This window comes from Callospermophilus lateralis, chromosome 10 (assembly GCF_048772815.1).
Source record: "Callospermophilus lateralis isolate mCalLat2 chromosome 10, mCalLat2.hap1, whole genome shotgun sequence".
Classification (NCBI taxonomy): Eukaryota; Metazoa; Chordata; class Mammalia; order Rodentia; family Sciuridae; genus Callospermophilus; species Callospermophilus lateralis.
In genome coordinates, this window is record NC_135314.1 from 48,763,409 (window position 1) to 48,791,331 (window position 27,923).

The 27,923-nt window shown below is 40.6% G+C and overlaps 1 protein-coding gene across 1 annotated transcript in view; it reads right to left on the bottom strand.

Moving 5' to 3' along the window:
- Nucleotides 1–1,168: 1,168 nt before the first annotated feature.
- Mb21d2 (Mab-21 domain containing 2) overlaps nt 1,169–27,923 on the bottom strand; it is a 113,866-nt gene continuing 87,111 nt past the window's right edge. Inside the window, exon 2 of the mRNA XM_076868444.2 lies at nt 1,169–4,012. Coding sequence (XP_076724559.1) covers nt 2,748–4,012 — 1,265 coding nt within the window. The 3' untranslated portion in view covers nt 1,169–2,747. The remainder of the gene's footprint in view (nt 4,013–27,923) is intronic.

A 27,923-nucleotide genomic window follows, 5' to 3' on the forward strand; every position in this document is an offset into this window, starting at 1 on the left:
AGAACTAAAGGCCTGTTGAGTAATCACTTATAAACCCCTCACGGAAAAACTCAGCCATGCATAATGTCAAATCGTGACTTCATCTTTAAGGCATTTAAATTACACTTGAAACCTAAGTGATTGTAACCAATCTTCTGGGCTTTAGATAGATGGACTGGTGACTAATTCAATGATTGAAGTCTCAGACTGGGAAAGGTATCAAACTACATCTTATTTCTATTCACCCTCAACATTTGACTGAGAATTAAAAAAAAAAAAAAAAAAGTTTTAAAATTCTAGAGCCCAAGGGCCTCTGAACCTTTTTTGTGAAGTTCAACTAAGAATTTGTGTTCTTTGCTATGAGTTAAGGTAGCAAAAATGGAAAAAAATACGCCAACAGGATCAATGTGTTAGCCTTCTAACATGCCTGCAATGAAATTTATCAGAAAACACAGCATATAAAATATGGCAAAAGTTGATAAAGTTGCTAGTTAAGTATTGAAGTTGCAATTGACTTGACAGTAATAGCTTTTTGAACACACTTGCTACTGATGTGGTATGTAACTATTTTAACCTATAAGGTATAACATATGGTCAAAGTATAATAAATTTTAATGGACTTAGGAGCTCTGGTGCTTATGTTATCTCCCATCTCTCCATCAGCTCCATCCTGAGACTGGCTCTAGTCATCTTGTATGATATGTGCAAGTACAACAGAAGTCAAATGCTTCTTCTTCCATATCCAGAGATAGGATATGTTTCCACCCCAGCATTCCAACCTAGAAGGCTGTGAATGTCCCTGATTGGAGCAGCATATATCATATGTCCTTCACTATTGTTTGTGGAATGATGGTTGGTTTTGAGTGGCTTTTCCATTCACACCTGGAGCTGGAGCTCAAGTCATTTACCAAGAAGGCCATACATTATGTGGAGGATAAGTAGATACCAGAAGGGAAACTGGACAAAAGGAAAGAATGAATACTGGATATCCATTACCTGGACTTCTAGGCTAAAAGTCTATAGTTACTGAATATTTATATTCAAGTTATACTTACTGAAAATTACTCTTAGTGTAACTAATAAGAAAATCACCTCAAGATTACAAAATGATAATAACAACAACAAAATTCCAAGGTCAGTATGCTTCTTTTTTATTATTATTTCTGCAATTAACTTAAGTTCGTTGAATGATTTCATTTTCATTTATAAGCATTACATTAATTCCCATGCAAAAACCCAAGACCACATATGCCTGATTCCAAATGGCAAAAATCCAACTTATGAGTCTGGACATTCAGGACGAAAACCAAGATGTTGCTTGACTTTTCCATGAGTAGACATCATGGGTATCCTCTGGGAGAGCAGCAGGTCTCTTGACCCTCGAACAGCAGTTTGCCATGAATCCAGACCAAAGCAGGGAGCCAATGTCTTGAAGCACCTACAACTGGCAAGGAATTTCACTCATGAAGACAGGACACCTCTGTTCCAACACTGCCACACAGATTTTTCTGGTTCCAGCTCTACAGTAACACCTGCTTTTGAACAGATGTGTTATCTTCTCTTTGAGGATAATAAAATTTTCCTGCCAGTTTTCCTCAAAAGCTCAGGAGAAAGAGACTTCATTTAAAAAAATAATAATAACCAAAAACTCACCTCTAGAACCCCAAAAGAAATAAATACAAAGACACCTACTTTATCAAGTATGTATCTTCCCCAACTTTAGATAGAGTCAATGAACAGGTATAAAGCTTTAAAAACTTCTCTCAGTAAGTTAGGAACCAGGAATATCAAAGAGGGCAAAAAAGGACCCCACAATTAAAGGAGAACTAAACAAACACAAAGAATCATTCTATCAACTGAGAGAAATGGGCTAAATGAACAACTGATAGCATTTCAAGAGTGGATGTTAATTCCTACTGAAACACACATCGCAACTCTGACAATGGCAAAGATTTCATTAGTGCAAATAACAATTATAATGGTATGTTCTTTAACAGGACTTAAATAAGGCTTCAAATAATTATACATGCTAAAAATAACATTTGGAAACCTTAAATTTGTTTGGAAAGCTATCAAACATACTCTTCCAAACCATCCAATGTTCGCTGGATCCAGGACAATTACATTCAGTGAAGTTGTCCCCAAAACACAATTTGTAGCATTATTACTTTCAAAGTTTACATAGTCTGGTGAAAAAAGGGGAAACCACTCTGGTCACTGATCAAAAGAAAGAAATCCAGTCAACGTACCAGGTAGTTCCCAGGTTCTTATGATTCTCAAATATCCACAGTGATGAAAACTCATTAGAAAAATAAAGACAGAAAGAAAACAAAAATATATTAGAATTCTTAAATGTCAGAGATTTGTTTCCCAAGCCCTATTAATACTATTAATAAATTCTGCTCAAAGTATGAAACAGAAAAAAGAAAAAAAAAAAAAAAAAAAACAAGAGGATTCATGGGCATATTCATCTATGGCTCAAGTTCTCCTGAAAAAACAAACAGCAACAAAACCAACAAACAAAACTACAGGACAATAACGGGAAAACATACATGACAAAATCAGAGGCAGAGTATGAAATAGTAATATACTGTTTCAGAGCCTGCACCATCCTGCAGAACCAGGAAACTTAAAATTTGTTCTTAACAAATCCAATCTAAGCTGGATATGTAAAAAACGGAAAGACAGAATCACAAACCACACTGAAGGTTATGGGAGTTTTAGAACCAGGAGAGACCCCCCCCCAAAAAAAAAAGTCAGCAAGACACTCAGAAAAATTTATCATCAATTCTGAAGTGGGGCCTTGTGACATCATCGGGGTTAATAAAGACAGAGATGGACTTCCCCGGATTCTCAGTCACGAGCTGCTGCAGTTTTTTTGCCAAACGGTCATCAGGCTGGTTGGGGTCCCCTCCGTCCGACTGCGGGGAGGGGATGCTGGTGGTGCTGCCGCGCCGCTGGAGGTCCAGCGTCAGTCGGTTGGCTGCCTTGACGTGCTCGATGGCCGTGCGCAAGTGCTCCGCGGGATCTGAGCGCACGGAGGAGAGCTTGCGGGCGTGGAGCATGACCGTCTCCTCCGACAGGTGCTCCAGCATGTTGCACTGAGGGATGAAATAATTGGGGCACATCTTGTTGACAAGACAGTGTTGCAGGTCATCAATGAGGCCCAGCAAAAAGTGGGCGGCATAGTCTTCTTGAGCCAGATAGTTGGCAGGAAGTCTGTCGCAGGCCCAGAGCATCATGCTCCGCAGGTGATAGGGGCTAATGGCCTTGGGCCGGGACAGGAGTTTGATGATGATGGCTTTGCAGGCCTGGTAGGCCTGCATGAGACTGCTAGAGATGCACTTCTTCAACTGCACCTCGCTCCTGGCAAAGGACAGCCGCCACTCGTTGTCCTTCTTACCCTTGTAGGAGCAAGCAGGCACCAAGTAAAACCCACTGATGACTTCCTCCTCGGTGATCTTCCCATCCCAAAAGTGATTTTCCATGAGCCAGCTCTGGGCCACTGCAGGCCAACCTTTGAAAGATACCACTGGGACAATATCGTACAACATGCGACTGCTCCCCACACCCAGAATGATGGAGATGATGGTCCCATTCTTTTCTACCTTTTCCACCTTTGGCATCCCTCGCTGGGGCTTCTTCTGGATCTCTGATAGGACAATGCTGATGGAGTCATAGAACCAGTCGGCCACTTTGGTAGGGGAGAAGAAGTAGTTGGTGGCACCATTGATGTGGTCTACGATGGTGCAGCAGTCTTTCCATTTACTGATTGTCCCCTCATCAAAGAGACGAAGGCTGAGCCAGGAGTGGCACAAGGCTGAGTGACGCATATCGAGAGTCACAGGCTGATTACGGTCATGCAGTTTAAGGGCTGGCACCAGAAGGGTAAAGTCCATATCATAGTCAGTACCCCGGGCATAGACATTTAGCTCATCTAAGTCCAGATCCACCACACCTTCCCGGACTCCTCCAGAGAGCAACAGGTACTCGTTTGCCACTGGAAGTTTTTGGTCCAGCTTTTGCACCATTCCTAGAAACAAAAAGAAAAAAAAAATGCTATTATAAGAAACTCAGATGAGGGAGTCTTTGACCTTCTAAGAACCAAAATGCATTACCAACACAAAACCAGATCTCAGGCTGCTGCTCAGACCCACTTACAACACTTTGTTCTTCTGTCCAGTCCCAGAATCTACCCTTTTCCAAGTAGAATTATTATGACACATCTTTTTTTTTTTTTTCAGAGTGAAAAGCAATATCATTTTTAATCACAGACCAGGGCTCCTCTTCCTGCAGGCATATACTGCCTCAGTCATATACTGCCATCCACTCAACCAGGCTGAACACTTCAGTAAGCTTCAACCCTTCTTTGCTCCTTCTCCTACCAAATTTTACCTATGTACCTCTGCCACGTTTCTCACTTGCTTCCCTGTTCTCTATCTCTGCTGCCATCATAGGAGGCAAGGCCCTTTTTGTCTTTCGCTAAAGCAAGTGTGTGGACCCTTGTACTGAAGGTACAAAAGCCATGGAGAGCAAGCTGCTGGTACCTCACTCAGCTTCAGTCAAGGCAGCAGTATCAAATGTATCAGCAGTCAGTAAGTTCATATATATATATTTTAGCTTCACTTAAGAAAACCCTTAATGGTGAAGAAACATGACTGGTTTTATTAAATCCCAATCTTTGAGCCACCAGAACAAGTCCCTTTCTAATAGTCTAGTGTCAAGGTGTGGACGTATCCACAAAGCTCCTCTGCTCCACCTGGATCACAGAAGCACTGGTACAACTGAGTTGTGGGCCAACCTGGCCGCTCTGCTCAGGGAACACGACTGTTACTTTGAAGAATGAATGATTCATGAGGGCTATTCCGAATTGAGTATTTGGCATCCATTTTCTTACAAAATGAACAAAATAAGCCTGGCTCTAATAAAACAACTGCCAATATTTATTGTCAATGACAAAATTGAAGCTTTCAAGAGAAAATTAATTTTTAGAAAACTCATTGTTCACCAGGAGTTTGACATTTCCCAAATTACATACATCTCTGATGGGATTGATGATGATATTTACAAATGTGATTCTTCAATGAGACTGAGACCTCTGAGGGTGTGAATGGTGTCTCCAATGGGTATAAGCAGGCACAGGGTCTGCATGGGGTAAGCACACAACTTGGGTTATAACTAACAGATATGGGAACAAATGCACAGAATCAATGAACTGAATTCACACGAGTACTTAAACAAGGGCTAGACTTAAATGACTATTCCACAAAAAACATACCAACTTACCTTCCCTGACTCCTTTGTACCATGTAACTACTAGTATTTCATTGTCTAACAAACTGGCAGCATCATCTTGATTCATGTAAAAGCTTCTCCCCAAAGATCCAAGAACTATGAACTAATATTCCATTATTCACTCCAATTACTGCAAATTGATGGTTGTTCACAGGACAAATCTCAAAGCAAATAAATAAGCAGTACTATGGTTTGAATACCGTTTGTGGCTCCAAAACGCAAGCTGGATTTTCATCTCCACTCTAAGTTATGAAGAGGCTGGAAACTTAATCCGACTGCAGCATTCAGAGGTGGGGCCTCAGGAGGTGTTGGAGGCTCAGGGCAAAGCTCCCATGATTGGATACTGCTGGCTTTATAAGAGAAAGTGACCCAAGGAGATGCACATTTGTGGTAGCTCCCTGTCACCATGCATTGCCCTGCGCTGCCTGGGCACTCTGCCAGCCAGGGGCAACCCTCAACCTTGAACCTACACTACTGTGAAAACAGGTTTATTTAACCTGTTTTCTTTATAACTTAGCCTGTGGTATGGTGCTAAAAGCAACAGATAACAGACTAAGATAACCACCTAGATGTGTTTTGTTACCATTAGTTTTATAGACTGAATGTTTGTGTCCTGCCCCCCACCAAATTTGCAAGTTGAAATCTTAACTTCCAATGTGATGGTTATCAAGATGTTGGGCCTTTGTTAAGGGATTAGGTCATGAGGGTGGGGCCCTTGTGAGTGAGCTCAGGGTTCTTATAAAAGAGACAACAGGGGGCTTCCCTACCCCTCCTATCTTGTAAGGACACAGTGAGAAGATATAAGTCAAGAAGTGGGCTGGGGATGTGGCTCAAGTGGTAGAGCGCTCGCCTGGCATGTGTGGGGCACTGGGTTTGATCCTTAGCACCACATAAAAATAAAATAAATATGTTGTGTCCACTGAAAACTAAAAAATAAATATTAAGAAATTCCCCCTCTCTCTCTTAAAAAAAAAAAAAAGGAAGAAGTAACTCCTCACCAGATAATCAAACTGGGTGCCCTGATATTGGACTTCCCAGCCCCCAAAATTGTGAGAAACAAAGTCCTGAGGTTTTTTATTTATTTATTTTTATTTAAATTTTTTTATAGTTGCAGACAGAGAGCATGCCTTCATTTTTATTTGTTTATTTTTATGTGGTTCTAAGGATCAAACTCAGTGTCTCACATATGCTAGGCAAGCATTCTGTCACTGAGCCACAACCCCAGCCCCAAAGTCCTGTTTTTTATAAGCCACCCTATGGTCCTGTGTTTGAACAGCCTGAATGGACAAAGACAACCATATTTCAAAATTTAACACTCATTTATAGAAATGTGTTCTCCTTCATTCCTTAAAATCCTGTTTTCCAGACCACATTAATCACATTTAGTATCATGTTCTTCCATTCAGATAGGAATACGGCAAGTTGTTACTTTCTTTTTAAAGCCATCAATAAGTTATTCAACATTATAGAGTCAGCAATTCATCAGAAAGAAAAAATCCAGTGTACTTTATGGCTAATGCTGTTTGTTCATACTACTTGTGTTATAACAGACCATCTTGACCCCTTTTCAAGAAAGGATTTGTCACAGAGGCTGGAAGTGCAATCCCTTAAGTATTGTCCTGCCTGCACAGAGCTGCTTTCACCAAGGCCATTCCCTGCGGCTGGGTGGGGCTGGTGAAGCACATCTACAGTGCTGGTCAGTGTGGGAACGTCCCAGCTTGGGATACTGTGAAGGACCACTCAAGCCCCAAGAGCTCAACAGAAGCCTAGCCTGCATTTGCAGGAAAACTCAACTTCTTCTGTCCCTCCTTTCTGCCCTCCCTTTCAGAGGTGTAGAAGCTAACACCACCTGTGGTTGCTTCCTGAGGAACCAACCCGAGACATCACAACTACCCAAGCTAAAACAGCCTTCATTACAAATGAAGCATGGAAATTTTATTTTCCTTTTAAAAGTGGCTTTAAAAACCAAACTTAGCAATCAGGATTGACAGTCATCTTAAACATCAAGACCAATATCAATTTCTCAATGGTCACCATGTTTTAATATTCACCTCATCTTTGCAATGTGAGAAATAACACCACCTCAGGTTTTAAGGCTAGCTATAGAAGGATAAAGTTCATTTCTCAGATCCCAGAATAGACTGTGGGATTTATTTTTATTATAATAATTTATTATTTTATGGACTCATACATAGGTACAGGTACTTTCAAAGAGATATATTTGATAATGAAATAATTTATACTTAATTATTTCATATATTCTTCCCTTCTAGCATTTGGAAAGCCAAAAATACAACTGAAAAAATTGTGAAACACTGTGTTGTGGTTAGTAAACAAATTCTTTAACAATTACAGTGCTATTATTTTGTGGGTACCACATTATTGTCTCCTGATAGGTGTAAATAACTCAATATTCTTTCTGTCCATTCATCCTAGACAGGAAGGAGTTGATCCTGACATAGTACCTGGGATCTGGCTATGTAATCAGAGTGACTTGTACATTAACAACCTGGAGGTGATTGTCTACAGATGTGTCACTGAATTTTATCTTGGATTGTCAAAATTTTGTTCAGGAAGTCTTTGGTGAGAAACAGCTTAAATTCCCTTCTGCCCTCTGCTGGATTAAAGAAGTTGTAATTTATTTTTCAGTTCCTGTATATCCTAGAACATTCCTGCCAATGATAAAATTATTCTCTTTTCCTCCCAACAGCTGCTCAGGCATTTAGTTAAAATGTTAACACTACTTTCCAAAGAGCCAATATAAAGTACTGGGCTAAATTTTACTCTTCAAGAGGCAGGGTGATTTTGGATATTTCGTATTTCCTTTAAAGTGCAGAAAGAACTTTAGCAGCAGAGAGAATATTGCAGAGGCTCATTTACCCAGTTCTCAGATATCAGAAATAAAGTCCCCAAGGTCACGCGATTCCAGAAGCTAATCCCTTGTGACATCCACATTTCTTCTCAGCCTCCCTGAGCCTACTGGTCTGCAGTTTTATAAATGATTTGATAACATAAACTGGAACCTTCTCCAGCATCTCACAAGCCCAGATGTCCTCCTTGAAAACTTTCCTGGGCTAACTTTAAGTGGAAATGAGCTGACATCAGCTATCGTGGCAGATGGGTTGCCAGGCAACTGCATCAGCCCAGAGCTGGGAGAGGAAAAGACAGAGCACACTGTACACTTTGGTGGAGGGATCAGCTCCAACAGGTGCCATTCTGAACCGATTCAAGGTTTTCTGGCAATAATTATAGCAGCATAAGATCAAGTGACTGGCCATTTAATTATTAGTTACATTATCCAAAGCCAGGAATGGGAATGAAGGGGAGGCCCACATACACCACTGAGCTCCTTAGCAGCAAAGAGGAGGAGGGACGGGGAAGCAGCTTACTCCCTGGGTACATCTCTGCAGGGAAGGACTGCCATATATTTGCTCTTAAAAAAAGGTGCCTCCCTATCATTTTCCACTCCTTGGTTTTGATTTATTTCATAATTTCTATTTAACAAGACCTTAATATTACTCTTCCATATAGCTACTGCAGCCTTGACTTTAAGGAATGAGCTTTATGTCATTTCCTTAGCTCTTTGTTGATTGTTTAAAAAAAAAAAAAAAAAACTGAACTGTGAACTATTGAACTTCATTATGTCCTAGCAGTAAAACTTTATCACTTTCCAATGAACTCAAAATACTAACCCCTGTCACTCAAACACATCACCAGGTTGTTTACATTAATGTATGAGACATCTTCATGGCCCAGTATAGATAAATGAAATTAGTAATTTGTGTAGGTTTCCTTTAAACATGTGTGCGGGTGTACAAGCGCGCGCGCGCGCACACACACACACACACACACACACTCTTATGTGGAAGGAAGAAAGACCTATAAAAGAGGCAAAACTTTTGCCTTTTGTAATTAGTTATAATTTATCTCCCTGTATACCTTTGACTATGTTTATAGAGAGACCTCTAGGCAGAGCTTAACAGTATTCAGTGTTTTGAGAGAAAGGGTGATCTTCTCAGCCTTGAGTGTGGTGGGGTGCACACTAGTAACCAACACTAGCTCACCACAGCAGTGATTCTTCAAGACAGGAGGGAATAGGGTAGGATAAAGCTGACAAAGTCCTCTGTGATTCTGACGCACCTCAAGGGCAGCAGAAACCTTGGTTAGTATAATAAATTATAAAGAACCTTCCTACAAAATATTTTGACTTATGCTTCAGAGGAGAAAAAACTTTTGTCAAACTTACCTGACATTCTGTGGAACATGTTAAGAGGTAGTCATGGTCACCTTTTTTCTAAGAAAGTCACTGACCTTGGGATTTTTAATGACCCCAATTTGGGGAAGGTTTTAGCATTTTCCTCATCCATGATAGAAATCATTTATCTAAGGTCTCTTGATTTAGAGCTGAAAAACCTAAGATTCAGAGAGAAGAAGTGACTCATTCAAGGTCACACAACCTTGGTGACAGATAACAGCACTGTCTTATTCCTATATTTTTGCAAAGGTCAGCATGTCACAGACATACTGTTCTCTCTAGGACAATGACTCAGTTTGACGTAATTGCAGAATGACCTGGAAGGGCAGAGGCAGAGGTCTAGGGCAAAGTGCCAGCTTTGTGCTTTCAGTGGTCAGAACTTTAGGGTGACGTCTGACAACCACAGATTGTTTCTGACCATCTACACTCCGCATAAGGAAGAACAGACCTTATCTGCCTTGAAAAATGTCCTTAAATCCCCAAAGGAACTGCAAGACACTGGAAACAGAAGAGACCAAGGGAGCTTGCTAGCTTTTCATAATCTCCTGGGTGATCATTACTAGTCACCCCCACACATACTTTTTAAAATTTTGTTCTACTTAGTTATTATACCTGACAACAGAATGCATTTCAATTCATTGTACACAAATAGAGCACAACATATCAATTCTCCGGTTGTACACGAAGTAGGGTCACAACATTCCTGCAATCATCTATGTACCTAGGGCAATGATGTCTCATTCCACCATCTTTTATCATTATTCATAATCATAGTAAATGTTTTATAAGTCAAAGAAGTGGTTTTATTTTATGTAATTTCAGACAGAACTACATGCAGTTTTATTTAACCCTTTCAGAAACCGATGAGTTCATGCATGGCAGTGATCACACCCCATGGAGCAGAATACATATGGAATAGGATAGACTGAAAGATGCCACCTCAAGCAAGCCTTCCTTGGTCTTCTTCATTTTGACACTGAAATGTGTGCAAGAGCACTGGACTTGGAGTTAAGAGGCTTCGTTTGGGTCCTGGGTTTGTCACTCATCTAAATCATGAGCTTCATGAGTTATGTGACCTCTCTTGAGCTTCTAATTCTAAATCTAAATAAATAAATAACACCACTTTTATAGGGCTGGTAGGAAGAATCTAAGCAGAGAGTAGATATTTAGTTCATTTTTTCCGTATGTTCTTCCATTTTTCTGCCACCCCTAAGCCTGGAATAGCAAACTAATTTCACAGAGTTGATTTGAAGATTTAATTAAATAAGATAATCTGTCTAAAACCTCTTGCACATGGAAGGCAAACAAAACCTGTTAGAAGGAGGAAAATGAATGCAGCAGTCTCCCATGGCCATATGGGACTGTTGCTGGCACAGGCACACCTCCTCTGGGTAGATGCCACCATGGGGCACAACATGGCCTGGGACCTGGAAGCAAGGTGGGATCCTGGCCCTTTCCATGTTTCCCCAATCAGCTGCTCCATGGAATGCAACTGTGCCCCTTGGGAGGGCCCTGACCTGAACTCCTAGTTAGCAGGTTCAACACCCTTGGGAGCAGCAGGCTGTGCTGCAGATTAGTGCCCTCCTCAATCAGATAATAACAGAAAGCCTTTGGCACAGTAACTGGCAGTGAGGCCCAGCAAATGAAAGACACTGTCATGGGTAACAGTCTACACACTCCCCGTGGTCAAGCTTCAACACTGTATGGCAGGAACCAACTTGGAGATGAGAAAGCAACTGCTTGCTGAAGGTACCATTTGCTTTGACTTATTTTTGTTTGTTTTATTATATAGTTTCATGTTTTAATTTTTATTTATTTTTACTGGTTATTTTTAGTTAATCAATTTGAATACCTCATTGACTATATCCTGTGATTGTGAAGTTTGCTACACAATATAATAGGAAATACTGTCAGCATATGTGTATAAATTTGCTTACTAATTAAGTAAAAAGAGGTGAGAAAACAAAAAAAAAAGAACCAAGTTTTTGTTTTGTCAATTTTTTCAATTTTCCTTTTGTTTCAATTTCATTTATTTCAGCTCTGATTTTAATTATTTCCTATCTCCTACTGCTTTGGGGGTTGATTTGTTCTTCTCTTTCTAGGGTTTTGAGATGTAATGTTAGGTCATTTATTTGTTGGCTTTTTCTTCTTTGAAGGAATGAACTCCATGCTATGAACCTTCCTCTTAGAACTGCCTTCATAGTGTGCCAGAGATTTCAATATGTTGTATCGGTGTTCTCATTTACCTCTAAGAATTTTTTAATCTCCTCCTTGATATCTTTTGCAATCCATTGTTCATTCAATAGCATATTATTTAGTCTCCAGGTGTTCAATGAAATAGAAACAACTGAAAAAATTGACAAAACAAAAAGTTGTTTCTTTGAAAAAATAAATAAAATTGAGAAATTTTAAATTCTAAAAACTAGAACAAGTCAGGGATGCCCTCTGTCACCACTTCTATTTAACATAGTTCTTGAAACTCTCGTCAGAGCAATCAGACAAATGAAAGAAATTAAAAGGATATGGATAGGAAAAGAAGAGCTCAAATTATCACAATTTGTAGACTATATGATTCTATACCTAGAAGACCCAAAACATTCCACCAGAAATCTCCTAGAACTAATAAATGAATTCAGCAAAGTAGCTGGATATAAAATCAATACCCATAAATAAAGGCATTTCTTTACATCAGTAACAAATCCTCTGAAAGACAAACTAGGAAAACCACCCCATTTATACTAGTCTCAAAAAAATAAAATACTTGGAAATAAATTTAACGAAAGAGGTAAAAGACCTCTACAATAAAAAACACAACACACTAAAAAAAGAAATTAAAGAAGATGTCAGAAGATGGAAAGACCTGCCTTGTTCTTGGATAGGCAGAATTAATATTGTCAAAATGACCATACTATCAAAAGCACTATACAAATTCAATGCAATCCCAATCAAAATCCCAATGACATTCCTCATAGAAATAGAAAAAGCAACCATGAAATTCATCTGGAAAAATACGAGACCCAGAATAACCAAAGCAATCCTTAGTAAGAAGAGTGAAGCAGGTGGTATCACACTATTCCAGACCTTAAACTATACTACAGAGCAACACTGACAAAAACAGCATGGTATTGACACCAAAATAGACCAGTGGACCAATGGATCAATGGTACAGAATAGAGGACACAGAGTCTAACCCACATAATTACAGTTTATCTTATATTAGACAAAGGCGCCAAACACGTACATTGGAGAAAAGATAGCCTCTTTGAAAAATGATGCTGAGAAAACTGGAAATCCACATGTAACAAAATGAAATTAAACCTCTCTCTCACCACTGCACAAAACTCAACTCAAAGTGAATCAAGGACCTAGGAATTAAACCAGAGACCTTGTGCCTAACAGAAGAAAAAGTAGGCCCAAATCTCCATCATGTCAGATTAGGCCCCAACTTTCTTAATAAGTCTCCTACAGCACAAGAATTAAAACCAAGAATCAATAAATGGTATAGATTCAAACTAAATCAGGGAGGTGAACAGAGAGCCTATAGAATGGGAGCAAATCTTTACCACAAGCACATCAGATAGAGCACTAATCTCTAGGATATATGAAGCACTCAAAAACTTAACTCCCCCCCAAAAAAATAAATAACCAAATCAACAAATGGGATAACGAACTGAACAGACCCTTCTCAGAAGAGGAAATACAATCAATCAACAAACATGAAAAAATGGTCAACATCTCTAGCAATTAGAGAAGTGCAAATCAAAACTACTCTAAGATTTCATCTCACTCCAGTCAGAATGGCAGCTATAAAGAATACAAACAACAATAAGTGTTGGCGAGGATGTGGGAGAAAGGGCACACGCATACATTGCTGGTGGAACTGCAAACTGGTGCAGCCAATCTGGAAAGCAGTGTAGAGATTCCTTGGAAAACATGGAATGGAACCGCCATTTGACCCAGCTATCTCTCTCCATGGTCTATAATCAAAGGACTTAAAAACAGCATACTACAGGGACACAGACACATCAATGTTTATAGAAGCACAATTCACAATAGCTAAATTGTGGAACCAACCCTGATGCCCTTCAGTAGATGAATGGATAGGGAAACTTTGGTATATATACACGATGGAACATTACTCAGCATTAAAACAGAATAAAATCGTGGCATTTGCAGGTAAATGGATGAAGATGGAGAATATAATGCTAAGTGAAGCAAGCCAATCCCAAAAAACCAAAGGCCAAATATTTTCTTTGATATGAGGATGCTGACTTATAATGGCAATGGGGGGTGGAGAGCATGGGAGGAATGGAGGAACTTTAGATAGAGCAAAGGGGAGGGAGAAAGGGAGGGGGCAAGGGGTTAGGAATGATGATGGAATGAGTTAGACATCACTACCCTAAGAACATGTATGAAGACACAAATGGTATGAAAATAAACTTTGTGTATAATCCGTGACTTGAAATATTGTGCTCCATATGTGTAATATGAAATGAATTGCATTCTGTCATCATGTATAATAAGTAAGAATAGATAAATAATTTAATTTTAAAAAACCCACAAAAAAAGGCTCTCTAATTTCTCATTATTTTCCTCCTCGGAAATTAAAACTGAAGTTCTAAAATTTGCTAGGCTTTGTCAAAGTCTAGTAAGCTACTGTATACAGAATGAACATGAATGAGTTAGACCCGGATTCAAGTCCGGTTCATCCATGACCAATATGATTAACTACCCTAGGTCTGTCTCTGACCTTAAATTGGGAAATGACAACTGTAAGTTTGTTGGGTGGTCATGGGAAGATGCATGTCAAACTTCCTAGTGTGGGGTCTGTACGTGATCAGCAGTCAATAATAAGTGACGAGTTCTGCGCTTCTGCATGCACACATGCTATTTTCCCATCAAATAAATTCTGCCCTTTCTTTTCAGTTCTTAGGATAGTTTAAAAACCCAGTTTCTGCCATTCGGCTTAGTGGCAAGAGTCAAAGGAGAGACTTATTAGCTCCACAGAGCAAGCGGCTTTACGCAACGCAGGTCAAAGGCACAGGTTGACAATTTACAAGAAGGAGGGTTCAATTTAGAAGGCTCATTCTTGACAATTGATAGCAAAACAAAAGAAAAGCAATGATCAATGTCAATGTGGTCTCAGATGGCCACATTAAGTTTTTCTTGATCTGCACAAAGAAGCTTGAAGTATGGGATGGATTTATTTGGAATTGAGTCAACTGAACCTCATCACCTCTGCCTGTGACCTAGCCAAGTCTGATTTTCTATTCCTTTCTTATTTGAGATTATATATGTGAACGATTTAATTACTCTGAAACTAGAAATCTGGGTTCATTAAGGAGGGAAGGGATTATATTTCAGAAAAAAATAATGAAGTAAGCCAAGTCCAGGAAAGTGCAAAAAGGGTGAAGATGGAATCCAAAACTAAGGCTGCATTTATTCATGCATGCATTCAAATGCTTCCTGTGAACCAGTGGACAGAAGATAAAAAGGTGAGGAGAAATACACAAAGTCCCTACTGCATGATGCTTACCACTTAAGAGAAAGCCAGAAGATAATTATATCAATCAGGATAGATGAGGTTGTACTGAGAGGAACAAACCCGATATCTCAATGATTCAGAATAACAAATTTTTACTTCTCATTCACACTATAGGATCATCAAGGGTAAGCCCAGAACTTCATAGTCACTCTACTGGAGAAACAGAAAGCTCTGGAGGATCAATTTTCAGCAGTTAAAAATGCTGTGGCTACCCCAGGCATGGTAGGGCACACACTTGTAATGCCAGCTACTTGGGAGGCTGAGGAAGGAGGATCATAAATTCAAGATCAGCCTGAGCAATTTAGAAAGCCTGTCTCAAAATAAAATAAAAAGGATTGGCACCTGCCAACTGAATTAATCTCTAATAACCCCCAACTCCCAAAAGTCGCTTAGCTGGAATTGACATACATCATTCTTATTCACAAATCACCGGCAAAGACTAGTATAAAGTCCCACCCAACCATAGAAAAGAAAATGTAATTCTACCACATGCCAGTAAGGGGGAATGCAGAAATATTTGATAGGCAGCAAGAACAGCTCCCATACTAATCAAATAATCACCCACCAAGAAACATATAATTACAAGCTGAGATTATAACAATGAAAGAAATGAATAAAGGTCCTAAAGAGGAAGAAGAGTCATGAAGAAGGGTTAGCCTGGAGAATAGAAACTTCAAGAAGGCCATGGGATTGAGTTGTCCTAATAAAGAACAAAAGGACTTCACCTATAAGATTTCAAAACATAGAAGGTACAGAGATAAAAACTCAGTGTAATGTTATCGGGCACAACCTTCTAACAACGCTGCCTGGGGAAGCAGTACGTTTCTGGCCTCAAGAATCGTAATATTCAGCAGGAAGGAAACCACGTGATCGAGTCTGAGTGCAGATGCCTCCCAAGGTGTCTGTCCATCACGAGAGCCTGCTACTAATGGAGGCCACCACCATGTCCACTCTATGGCCACCCAGGACCATCCAAGCATGTGCCCCATCAATGGTGGCAGTAGGAAGTAAGGAAATTGCTCCGATGCTAGAGGCTCCTCTCCCTGTGGTCTGCACAGCGTCATTTCTAATCTGCAGCCAGTTACTGCCAGTTCCTCCAACCAGATTGGTCAATTTTTAAAGGAGAGAGCACAGGACTAGAAATGTTACACATGGAGAAAAAAAGAAGGGCTGACTTTAGAGAGTGTGTTCTTGAAGTACAAACATCTCGTCGAGGCTGTCTGAGAAGGGCACACACATTTCTCTATGCTACTCTGTGCTAAGGTACAGGCTGGATGCTTGGCATGTGTCATTTCAATTCAACCCTCTTTAAGTGGACAATATTGTCCCCATTTTACTGATGAGGAAATCAAGATAAATAACTGTCAAGCAAATTGCTCCTGGTCATAAAGGGCTGAGCTGGGATCCAGATTCAAGTAGATTCTATGCTCTTCTCACCACGCCCTACTACTCTCTCCAGTACTAAATGGGCTCTTTCAGGAGAATAAACCACTTACTATCTTCACTGCCTTTGGGCCATTAAAACTGCAACATAAAACACTATAGGAAATAGTAAACAGAAGCCTATTTCTATATATAAAAATGAGACAAGTTTCATTTTGGAGTATTTATTGCTAAAGTACATAAAAATTATTCCAGCCATCCCTGGGGAACAAAGTATATAAGGAAAATGAATCAAGGATCATAGGAAGACATGATTACAAAATAACATTAAGAAAACAACATCCAATGCTGTGACACATGGTGTGTGTGTGCGTGTGTGCATGTGTGCGTGTGTATGTGTGGTGCACACTTAGTTCTTCACTTAGTTCCTGGATATTCTCAAAGAACATTCCAGAAATGCTTCAATCACAAAGCATCCCTGGAATTCCATTAGACCCCAAAGACAAACTCTGAAAATGTTCCCACATATCCAGATGCATCGTCTCACTTGCTTATTTTAAGCCAAAAGCAGAACATTAACTGTGAGGTCCTATCCCCACATTTCCAGTACCAGGCTGAGGAGACAGGTGAACTTGATTGACAAAGGCAACACTAACCTTGAAGACAGGAGCTATGACTGTTGTATTGTGTGCAATGTGACATTTGTTTTTTGTACAAAAATCAGGTCAGGCACATCCGGAGATGTGGAGAAAGTAACATGAAAAATTCTGTAACTTCTTTGCAAATAACAAAACCAAGAAACAACTGAAACGGAAATCCCATGCTCCTTATGACCCAGCTGCCTGAAAAAAACATGTCACTCTTCATTTTAAAGGGACCCTGTTATAACTGAGGTCCACACCACACTCTCAGATTTGTCACATTAGCTCACAGCCAATCCCAATTTATATAAAGATGGCTTCTCCAAAGTACTTTAAATCTACAATAACTTTGACTACCATAGGCTAGTCAAAGATCTTAAAATTAATTTATTTGGTAAATTTTCAATCATACACAATAGAGAAGACAGTATAAAGAATCAACATGTGCCCATTACCAAGCTCCAAGGATTCTTTTTGCCAATCTATTCTAGTATCACTTATCTCTCCATTTTTCTATCATACTTAAAAAAAATTTTATTTGTTCTAATTAATTATACATGACAGCAGAATGCATTTTGATTCATTGTACACAAATGCAGCACAACTTTTCATTTCTCTGGCTGTACATGATATAGAGTGCACCATATGTTCAGTCAATGATATTCATCTCATTCCACCATCTTTCCTATCCCCATGTCCCCTCCCTTTCCCTTCCTCCCCTTGGACCAATCAAAGTTCCTCCATTCTGCCCACATCCTCCCTCCAGACTATGGATCAGCAACCACTTATCAGAGAGAATATTCGGCCTTTGGTTTTGGGGGATTGGCTTATATCACTTAGCATGATATTCTCGAACTCCATCCATTACCTGCAAATGCCATAATTTTATTCTCTTTTAATGCTGAGTTATGTTCCATTGTGTATATACTCTACAGTTTCTTTATCTGTTCATCTATTGAAGAGCATCTAGGTTGCTTCCACAGTTTAGCTATTGTGAATTGTGCCACTATAAACATTGATGTGGCTTGTCCCTGTGGTATGCTGTTTTTAAGTCCTTTGGGTATAGACCGAGTAGTGGATTAGCTGGGTCAAATGGTGGTTCCATTCCAAGTTTTCTAAGACATCTCCATACTGCTTTCCAGAGTGGTTGCACCAAATTTAGTCCCATCAGAAATGTATGAGTGTGCCTTTTCGCCACATCCTCGCCAACACTTATTGTTATAGTCTTGATTCCTGCCATTCTAATTGTAGTGAGATGAAATCTTAAGAGTAATTTTCTTTTGCATTTCTCTAATTACTAGAAATGTTGTACACTTTTTCATATATTTGTTGATAAATTGTATATCGCCTTCTGAGAATTATCTGTTCAGCTCCTTACCCCATTGATTGACTGGGTTGACAGGGTCTTTTTTTTTTTTTTTTTTTTTTTTTTTTGGTGTTTTTTGAGTTCTTTATGTATCCTGGAGATGAGTACTCTGACGTGTGTGTGGCAAAAATTTGTTCCCAAAATGTAGGCTCTCTCTTCAGTTCATTTTTTCTTTTGCTGAGAAGAAGCTTCTCAGTTTAAATCCTTCCCATCTATTGATTCTTGATTTTATTTCTTGCACTATAGAATCTTATTAAGGAAGTCAGGGCCTAATTCGACATGATGGAGATGAGGGCCTACTTTTTCTTCTATTGGGTGCAAGGTCTCTGGTTTAATTCCTAGGTCCTTGATCCACTTTGAGTTGAGTTTTGTGCATGGGGAGAAATAGAAGTTTAGTTTCATTTTGCTGCATATGGATTTCCAGTTTTCCCAGGACCATTTGTTGAAGAGACTATCTTTCAGGTTTTGTTTTGGATTAGTCTATCTCCACTCCTCTAAAATGTATAGAAAGAATTCCAGATGGAGGACTCAAACCAATTATGGATTATCTGTCTACCTTGGTGTCCCTCTGCCTGATGACCTGTATGTCTCCTAACCTAATTAAACAGATGTTCAACAGATGTAACTTAAAGGAACAAGATAGATGGTATGGCCTGAAATAAATTCCATCTTTATAAGGATGAAACTGTCAGGTGATAAACTTAGATTGACAGTGTTAGCCTGACACTGTCATTTCAAGACATAAAAAATTCCAGAGCCTTTATATCTGCAAGCAAAGAAACCATATTAAACAGTCAGAAGAGATGGAAAGGAGATGCTAGGAGCCTATTAATGAGCTATTCCACAATACACAAGGCACTCTTCTTACTCTCTAAGAAAAATTTAGCTCTAAGACATTCTCTAAAGTACCAATTTTCAGCCGAATGACTTTAGCAAGGGAGTAGGAGAAAAGTACTATATAATTATAGTGTAATAGGAGATCAAAATCTCATATCTGATTTAAAAAAAAAAAAAAAGATGATAATATGCCTTTTCCCTTCAATTCACAAGTACAAATAAATGGACTCCTCCTTCCTAAGCAGTTCCCAGTATCCACCAGGAGATGGCGCCAACACTCCGCTTACTTACCGTGAGTTTCCAGCTAGGCTCCAAGGTCATACAATCCTAGAATGCTCAGGTGTGTTGTACAGTGTTTGTGGCCTTGCTGACATGAAGCTGTTCTGTGAGGTTTGCTTAATGACTTAGTAATCAAACTGTGCAGTATTTTTTGTACTCTGGATTTTAAAAGTTTTTTTTTAATTATTATGCATTATATCAAATTACCACTATACAAGTGGAAATTTAAGACTTTATGGAGTTTTTATATGTTGAAATATTTCTTCAAATAAATCTCTCCTATATATCAAAACATTTTTAAAAATAAAACCCAGAAGCTTAGTAAGAAGCTAAGACTTGATAAGATATATTAAAATGGTCATCCTGGACCTATTTGTCTCTAGATATCGTATAGTGATTTGTGTTAGTCAACTTTCCATCATGCGGGGTGGGTGTGGGAGGGGGATCAGAGAATACCAGAGATGAATAACTTAAAAGGAAGAAGGAATCATTCAGGCTCAGTTTCAGAGGTTTCAGTGTATGGTCACTTGGTTCCATGGGGTATGGGCTTTATGTGGTGAGACAGAATATCACAGTGGGGAGCATGTGGTAGAGCAAAACTTCTTACCTCAGGAAGGAACGATGGAAGGAGGCAGGGAGGGGCTGGGGACAAAGCACACAGGCTCCTAGTGATCTACTTCCAACTAGACCCACCTCCCAACTTTTCCAACACCTCCCAACAGCCCGCTAAACTGTGAATCCTTAGCAGCACAGTGCTGCTGTGCGGACCAGCCTTATATGCATGAAACTTTGGGAGATATTTACAATCCAAACCCTAACATGATTTGTAACTTTGCCTTTTGACTCCTCAGAGAAAATCCTGGTAATTCAGAAGCCATAGGGCTCCATCTAGGTTGATCAAGACTGAAAGATACAGCAGGCAGGCAGCATGGTGGACGAATAATTCCCAGGGCATGCTAAAGATCTTGTTGTAAGGCACAGAGCTTCAGCTCACATTTGCTGAAACTGAGATTTAAATAAAACAAGAAAGAGGAATATGAGCTCAAGTGTCATAATAAAGGGGATTCTGAGAAGGCAGAAGAAATGGTCTTAGCTATTACAAAATAAAGGCATTATTCTTTGACATGGTTTCATTCTGACTACAAACAAATAAATGCATGAATTGATTTGAGAACTCTAGATGACTATTAAAAATGAAAGGAATTTTTAAACATGGATTTAATTAATAAATAATCAAAACAAGCGCTGTCACATATTGTATGATATTTTGCAGCACTAGTCTCAGTCTCTCCTGGTTTTTTAACAACCATCCAGTAGAAAGCATCATAACCCTCATTCAACATGTGTGGGTGCTGAGGCTCCTGGCCCCTCAGATTGCCAAGGTAAGTGCACACAATATTCACCTAGGTCTCTGGCCTTATCTAATACAAAATTATTTTAAAAGAAGGAAGAATGTGTCATTGGTTTTGTTTGTTTTACAGAGTTGTCAATTTGCTTGCTGCAAAGTGGGCAGAAAGATAGAGAAAGGGCTTAAATGTAATGCCTGTTCTGCCAGAGGCATCTATGGAGCTCAGCCTAGGACTGCAATTAAGGCTGAACTGACCAGGTCAATACTAAGTACCAACTTTCATCTGCCCAAGAAAATAAACACACATCATTCCTGAAAACACCTGTCTTTAAGAGTCAATAATCAAATATTTAATACTAACTAATCAATTTGTCATATATTAATAATAATTCCCCTTTGTCTAGACTGTCTTTACCTTCATTTAAATAATGTTATTTCAAATACCAATATTCTCAATCTAGTTTTTGAAAAACAAAGCAGTCACATCCTAAAAACCTGCTATTTAAAAACAGTAACGACTCAATGCCTTACAAGTCTGTCTATGGTATAAAACTGGAATGTTCCCTGACGAAGGTTCAGATTAGTACATCTGCACCCACACCTATAATTTATGGAAAGACTGGAGGATCACATAATAAAGTTTTCAAGGAAAACAGTCATGGGGGGAAAGTACCAACCACCTGACGGGCTAATAAAGAGCAGAACTCACTTCAAGAGACACCACGGTCTACCTGCTAATTACTTTCGGTATCTGGGTAAAAACATGCTTTATTGTCTGAGCTTGAAAACATTCATATCAAAAGAAGTCAGGCTTTTCCAAACAACCAGCCCAAACCCTATGTGGACACTAAAATGTATAGTCTAAAAGCATGGGTATCATCTGAAAGAGGGTTTTGAAATCCAAGTCTGCTCGATACAGAAGGGAAGTCCAGACAAGCTCCAAAGGTCTGTCTCCTGATGCCAAAGTGGGAAAGTTCTGTTTGGGATGCCTTCTTTCTCCCGCTGTCCCCTCCACCCTCTCCAATGGAGGAAGTCGGTGGAGTAAACAGGGCATTCAGTATTCTACAGCAATCACAACCAAACCCCAGCTCTTCAGGGAGAAGTCCTGTTTGCATCGTTTGTTTTCACTGAGTGCTGAAGGATGTTGTTTGCGTCAACTGCAAATCCTGTAACTCTCAAGGCAATGCAGCATGAGGTGCTTGCCTGTTTCCCACACAAAGATGAAGCAGTTGGATTACTGGGGGTGCTGGGGACAGAATCCAAAGTCCCTGATGCCCACTCCACAGCTCTTTCCATTCCCAGGGGGATCCAGCCCAAGGGACGTGTTAAACATACAGGTCTCTGTGTCTGGTCCCAGGACTGAAGCATCATCTCCAAGGAGACGCATGTGTTTAAAACTATCAATGTTGAAATGCCTTTAAATAATGAGATTCCTGCTCCCTCCCTCAATTCCACAGAGGAAGGCTGAACTGCATGGAATCGAGAGAGGTTTTACTGCCCCAGAAATTCTAAGATCTTGATGAGCTGAGAATAGTAACTTTTCGAATCAGGAAGGACACAAACTAGGTGGGACTCTTAGACAAGGCCATTAACTGAGAGTCAGGAAAGGTGTGGCATCTCTCCCTCTTACCTAGAAGACCCGCTCACATCTCCAGCCCTCAGGAATTTGTTTGGCTTTGAAAAAAAAGATAGGTTTTTGTTAGATTTCTGCTGGTTGTTCTATTACATCCTTATCTACCTTCTCCCATCAGAGTGGCTAAGCTTTGTCCTCTGTTCAAGATTAAGCATGGTGATTGTGTCATCAGCCAAGAATCCTTAAGGACAACTGGCAAAACACACTACCCTTTCCCTGGGAGCATGTGTACGGGTCAGTATTGAGTGGGGTGGACCAGCAGCCGAGCAGTAAGTCCATGGTAACAGGCACAATTACAGTTTAGTCTCTAAAACCAATGATCACATAGTCTAAGTGGTCCAAATGCAGGAATATGATTTCCAAAGCCATCCACTGTCCCCGAGCTGCGTTTAGAGACAATGATTAAATACAGATGTCCTATTCATATTGTGTCCCTTCCAAAAATCCACAGAGATTAGATTTTATAGTTAAGCAGGGAAAAGACTAAAAATATGATATGATGCCTGTTTGAGAAAGGGTCATTAAAGGACACAAACCCAGGTGCAGTATGATTGTGAGATGGAGAAATACAATTTTTTAAGACAATAACAAAAATGGCATCTTGTGCACAGATTCAAGTCTTTTTATGAGAGTAACATTCAGATGAAAAGCCCCATAATTCCAGTCTAAAGAGGGCAGAGTGTGTGTGTGTGTGTGTGTGTGTGTGTGTGTATACTTGGATGTTGTTTTAGGGCAAAAAAAAAACAAACAAAATTTTCACTCTTTCCATTAGAGGGCGTGCCTTCCTAATTTTTCTTTTACATCAGCAAAGGGAAAGGGCCTGAAGGTTCAACTTGTAAAATTCATACCTAATTTTACTGATAGACTTCCAAAATGAGAACACAGTGCTTTTCACTGATGAACAGTTCTGTCTGTACTGGTGAAATGTCACGCATCCATTGATACAATTCCCATAGTACTGGGAGGAAAACAGCAGAAGAAAGGAAGGATGTCCCAATAGCTAATGCAGAAGGTGTGACAGAGAGGTTCTGAATTTAGGATACAGACAGGCTTCAGTGAGCACCCTAACTACTAGTTCATCAGTTGTGTGACGTTTGGGTGAGTTACTTGACTTTTTGAAACTTTAGTTTCCTCATTTAAAAAAAAAATGGGGATAATACCACCTCTTTCATGTGGCTCTTAAGGGTTACATACAGCTCCCAGTACAGTTTTTGGAACTTTACAAATGCTGAGAAAATGTAATTTTATTTTTAAGGCAGAATTCTGTTAACACTTGGTCAGGTTAACTGATAACACCAGTTTTTAATCTTATTTGTTGAACATGTGACCTTTTTAAAAAGAAATATTCCAGTATTTTCCTATTAAGCCAGAATATTTTTCAAATATTTCAAAGAAATACTCTAGTGTTTTTCTTCCTATTCAACCAAGTCCTTCTCTCCTTTTTTAAAAAAAAAAAAAAAATAGTTTTTAATAAGTAATACAGTTGCACAGTTCAACATTCCACAGAGTAAACGTGGCTTTGCAGGGCAGGGCTATGTTTAGACTGTCTCCTTCTTACCAAGATTGCCTAAGTGCTGCTTCCTAAGTGGCAAGTAATGTGGGCTGATTAAAACCTTGTGACGACTCTGCAGGCTTTGTAAGGATAGAAAACACTTCTAATGAAAAACTAAAACAAACTACCTGGTAGGTAGGCGGGAGGAAGGAGGGGAAAGCGACAGATGAACTGATTTTTATTGTTCACTTTAGCTTTATACCATCTCTTCTGCTGTCTGATGAGTCTGATACATGAGTAAATGTAGTGAAATCTTGGGTACTGAATGGATCCTGCTTTGTTGCCACCTGGGTCCTTCAGGGGAACTTGGAACACATCTGGCTGGGCCTACAGTAGGCGCCTGATTCAGCAGGTCTGGCTGGAACTGGGAATTTGCATTTCTAACAAGTTCCTGGGTGCTGCAGAAGCTGCTGGTCGGCACTACACACTGAGAAACACTGGTCTAGCACCACCACAGAACTAACCATCCTATGGCAGACCAGAAACGGAACAGAGAAACCTAGGCTGAGTTCCTAGCTTTCATCAATTCACCATGTGATGTAGGGGCAGGTTAATTACCTGTCCAGGTCTCCGTTTGCTATTGTGTGAAGAGGATCCCTCCCTCCCTCCCTCCCTCCTCCCTCCCTTTCTTCCTTCCTCCCTCCCTCCCCCCCTCCCTCCCTCTCTCCTCCCTCCCTTTCTTCCTTCCTTCCTCCCTCCCTCCCTCCCTTCCTCCCTTCCTTTCTTCCTCCCTTCCTCCTTCCTACTCCTTCTTTCAAGGGCTCTCTACCCCTGACCCACATCCCCAGTCCTTTGTATCTTTTTGACACAGGGTCCTGCTAAGTTACCCATGCTGGCCTTGAACTTGTGATCCTCCTGCCTCAGACTCCTCTGAGAACTGGGATTACAGACATGCACCATTGCACCTGGCTAAGAGGAACAATTTCAAACTATGGACACACCAAATGAAGGGCAATGAAGGAAACAAATTAATTAGGACTCAGAAGAAAGTGAGCAAATGCCCTATAAAAACAGCCTTTACTTTATAGATTGCCTAAAGACTGGGCAGTCCTAGGTTCTTGCCTGGGTTCTACCAGTTGGCTTACCTTAGACACAGGAGCTTTCTGGGCCATCATTTTCTATATAAAAAGCAAAAAGACTTGGTCCTTCATATGTAAACACTCCACAGTCCTTCAATCGGCCTGGAGCTGAGCAACAAAATCTTTCATTTTGCCTCAGTAGCACCCAACAGTGACCTTGTGCTTTGTCCACTGTCAGTACAGACCAGCTGCAGAACCCAGGTGTACATTAGCCCCTGCCAGCCCTCAGCGCCAGCTCCTCAAACATCCTAAAACCAAGCTTCCCACTGTCATTGGTGGGACCTGTCTGCCATCATTAGACAGGCACCCAGGGTCCCGTGCCATCCTTTCGGCTGACAAAGGCTTTCTCCTCTTTCCCTACAATGCCTGGTGCCGTGTTCTCACTGTCCCTGTGTGTCCCTGTTACCATCTAGCTAGGGCCTCACATCTCTCCAGGGACAAGGACAACACCTCCTAATTGGACTCTACCTCCCATCGCCATCACCCAAAAGCAGCTATGGAAGGAGCTTGTTAAGGACAGGCTCCAATCACAGGGCTCACCTACACGCATCCCATCAGTGCCCCCTCCCTGCAGTTGGGGCCCCCACACTGTGGGGCCAAGCCCCATCTCAATCCTGCCCCCATTTCAATCCTTATCTTCCTCATAGGCTTCTGCCCCAAAGTGGATCCTCCAGGAGCTGGTTCCCCAGTCCCATCCTGGGCTTCCAGTTCCCAATCCTTTCTCGCTCTCTTCCTTTTGCCCTGTCTTTGCCTGTTGGAATCCTGCCAACTCTCCCCACCTCAGAAAGCTTTTCCCTTCTAATCCTCCACAAGTACACATATCGTTCCCTTTCTCTTTGCACAGCATTTTGATTGCCCTGACATTTTATGAGGTTATGTAAGATCATCTTATCTCACTCAAGACCATGAGTTTCCCGAGGACAGGGACAGAACTTGCTCACATGGGTCTCCCAGCATTCTTTGGGTATTCTGCCACTGAGATCCAGAAATGGCCTGGCCTGGTACAGACGGGTCACTGCAATATGAACTAGCTTGTATGGGACAGGAAAATGGGAATTGTGTAGCACAATGAGAGTAGTGTTGGTGCAGTTTTCTCAGAATTCTAACATTTTGTACAACCAAGGAAGAGTACCTAAACAAAACCCCCTCAAACACAGCAGAATGCAGAGACCCACAGAGAAAATCATGCTCCCGTTCTCCTTGGCCCATCCTGGCATGTGGTCTGGGGTGGAAATGCTTTTCTTTTTGAAAATTGCTTTTTATAATGTTTTTATCCTCATCATCAAATTTCCACTTATTCCTTGTCCCGTGACCCATTTCCTTAAGTCACCTTTAGCCCTTTTTCAAAGGTAAAGTCCTATATTAGATTATTTCTTTATTCACAGTATTGTCAATTGCTTTTGTTAATGTTCCAGTTCCAAAGTCAAAGGGGTTTTGAGTGACCTCTTCACAACCCTATTTTCCCCCCATGTCATGTTGTTCTTAGGAGGTGAGCTTGCAGAATGTGAGTTTCAGGAAATGTGCACACTGCGTTGTTATGTAAACACCTAGACTAGTGCCCTGGAGAGAGAAGGCAAGACTGCAGTTCTGGAAAGAATGACAAGGGTGGCCTGTCTGGGCCAGAAAGGAGCAGGGACTAAGCTCCTCTCAAACTACCAGATTCCAGTGCATTCTAGTGCATGGAACTGGCCATGCACTTGGGAAGACGGGCTGACCTCAGCTGACACCGCATGTAAGTGACTCAGAGCTTTCCTGGATAGCTGAGTGTTTTTGAGGAGTTCTAAGTACCAGAGCTGTCTGGGTTCCTGGAGAGACTATCCAAGGGAAGAAAGGCAAAAGGGGAGAAATGATAACAAGAGGTGTGTAACTCAACAACCACAGAGATCAACAATGGCCCAGGTGTACCATGCACCATCTTACTTAACATTTACATGCAAAAGTCACCTATCTGACATCTTAGCCTCAATTTACAAGAAAAGAAAGTTAGGGCTGGGCACATGCCTTTAATCCCAGCTACTGGGGAGGCTGAGGGAGAAAGATCACAAGTTGGAGGACAGCCTCAGTAATTTAAGGAGATTCTGTCTCAAAAGAAAAAAAAAATCAAAACAGGACGGGGAATGTGGCTGAATGGAAAAGCACTGTTGAGTGTTCCTGAGTTCAATCTTCAGTATTGCAAAAAAGAGGGGAGGGGAGGGGAGGGGAGGGGAGGGGAGGGGAGGGGAGGGGAGGGGAGGGGAGGGCGTCAGGCTCAGAGGTTGCAGGATCTGCCTCAGGTGACTAACACAGGGTTGCTGGAATCCAGAACACTGCTTTTCACTGCAATGATGGTTTCCAGACTGAGTGCCAGGGGCTGGGCCTCCCATGGAGCTCCTGACATGATTGGACACTAGGTGCAGAAAATGAAATTTAAGGAAAGAATCTGGAAGCCAAATGAGCCGAATCTGGGCCTCCCACCTCCACTTCAACCACTTTTAACTGTTTTACATATTGGGCTTCCTCTTACACTTCTATTTGAAGTGAGAGTCCTACAGTTTTAAAAGCAGAGAAAAAGGTTTGAGAATCACTGCATCATATCAAGCTGCCTACTTCCCAATTCTGCCTGAGGCTGGCCTTCAGCAGAAAAATAAATCAGTGCTTACAAAAGGCCCACTCTATGCAGAACACCGTTGGGGGTCCCCGATTCCCTGCTCTAATCATTTCCAAAGCTGTCTAAAAGGACTCTACTTTCTTC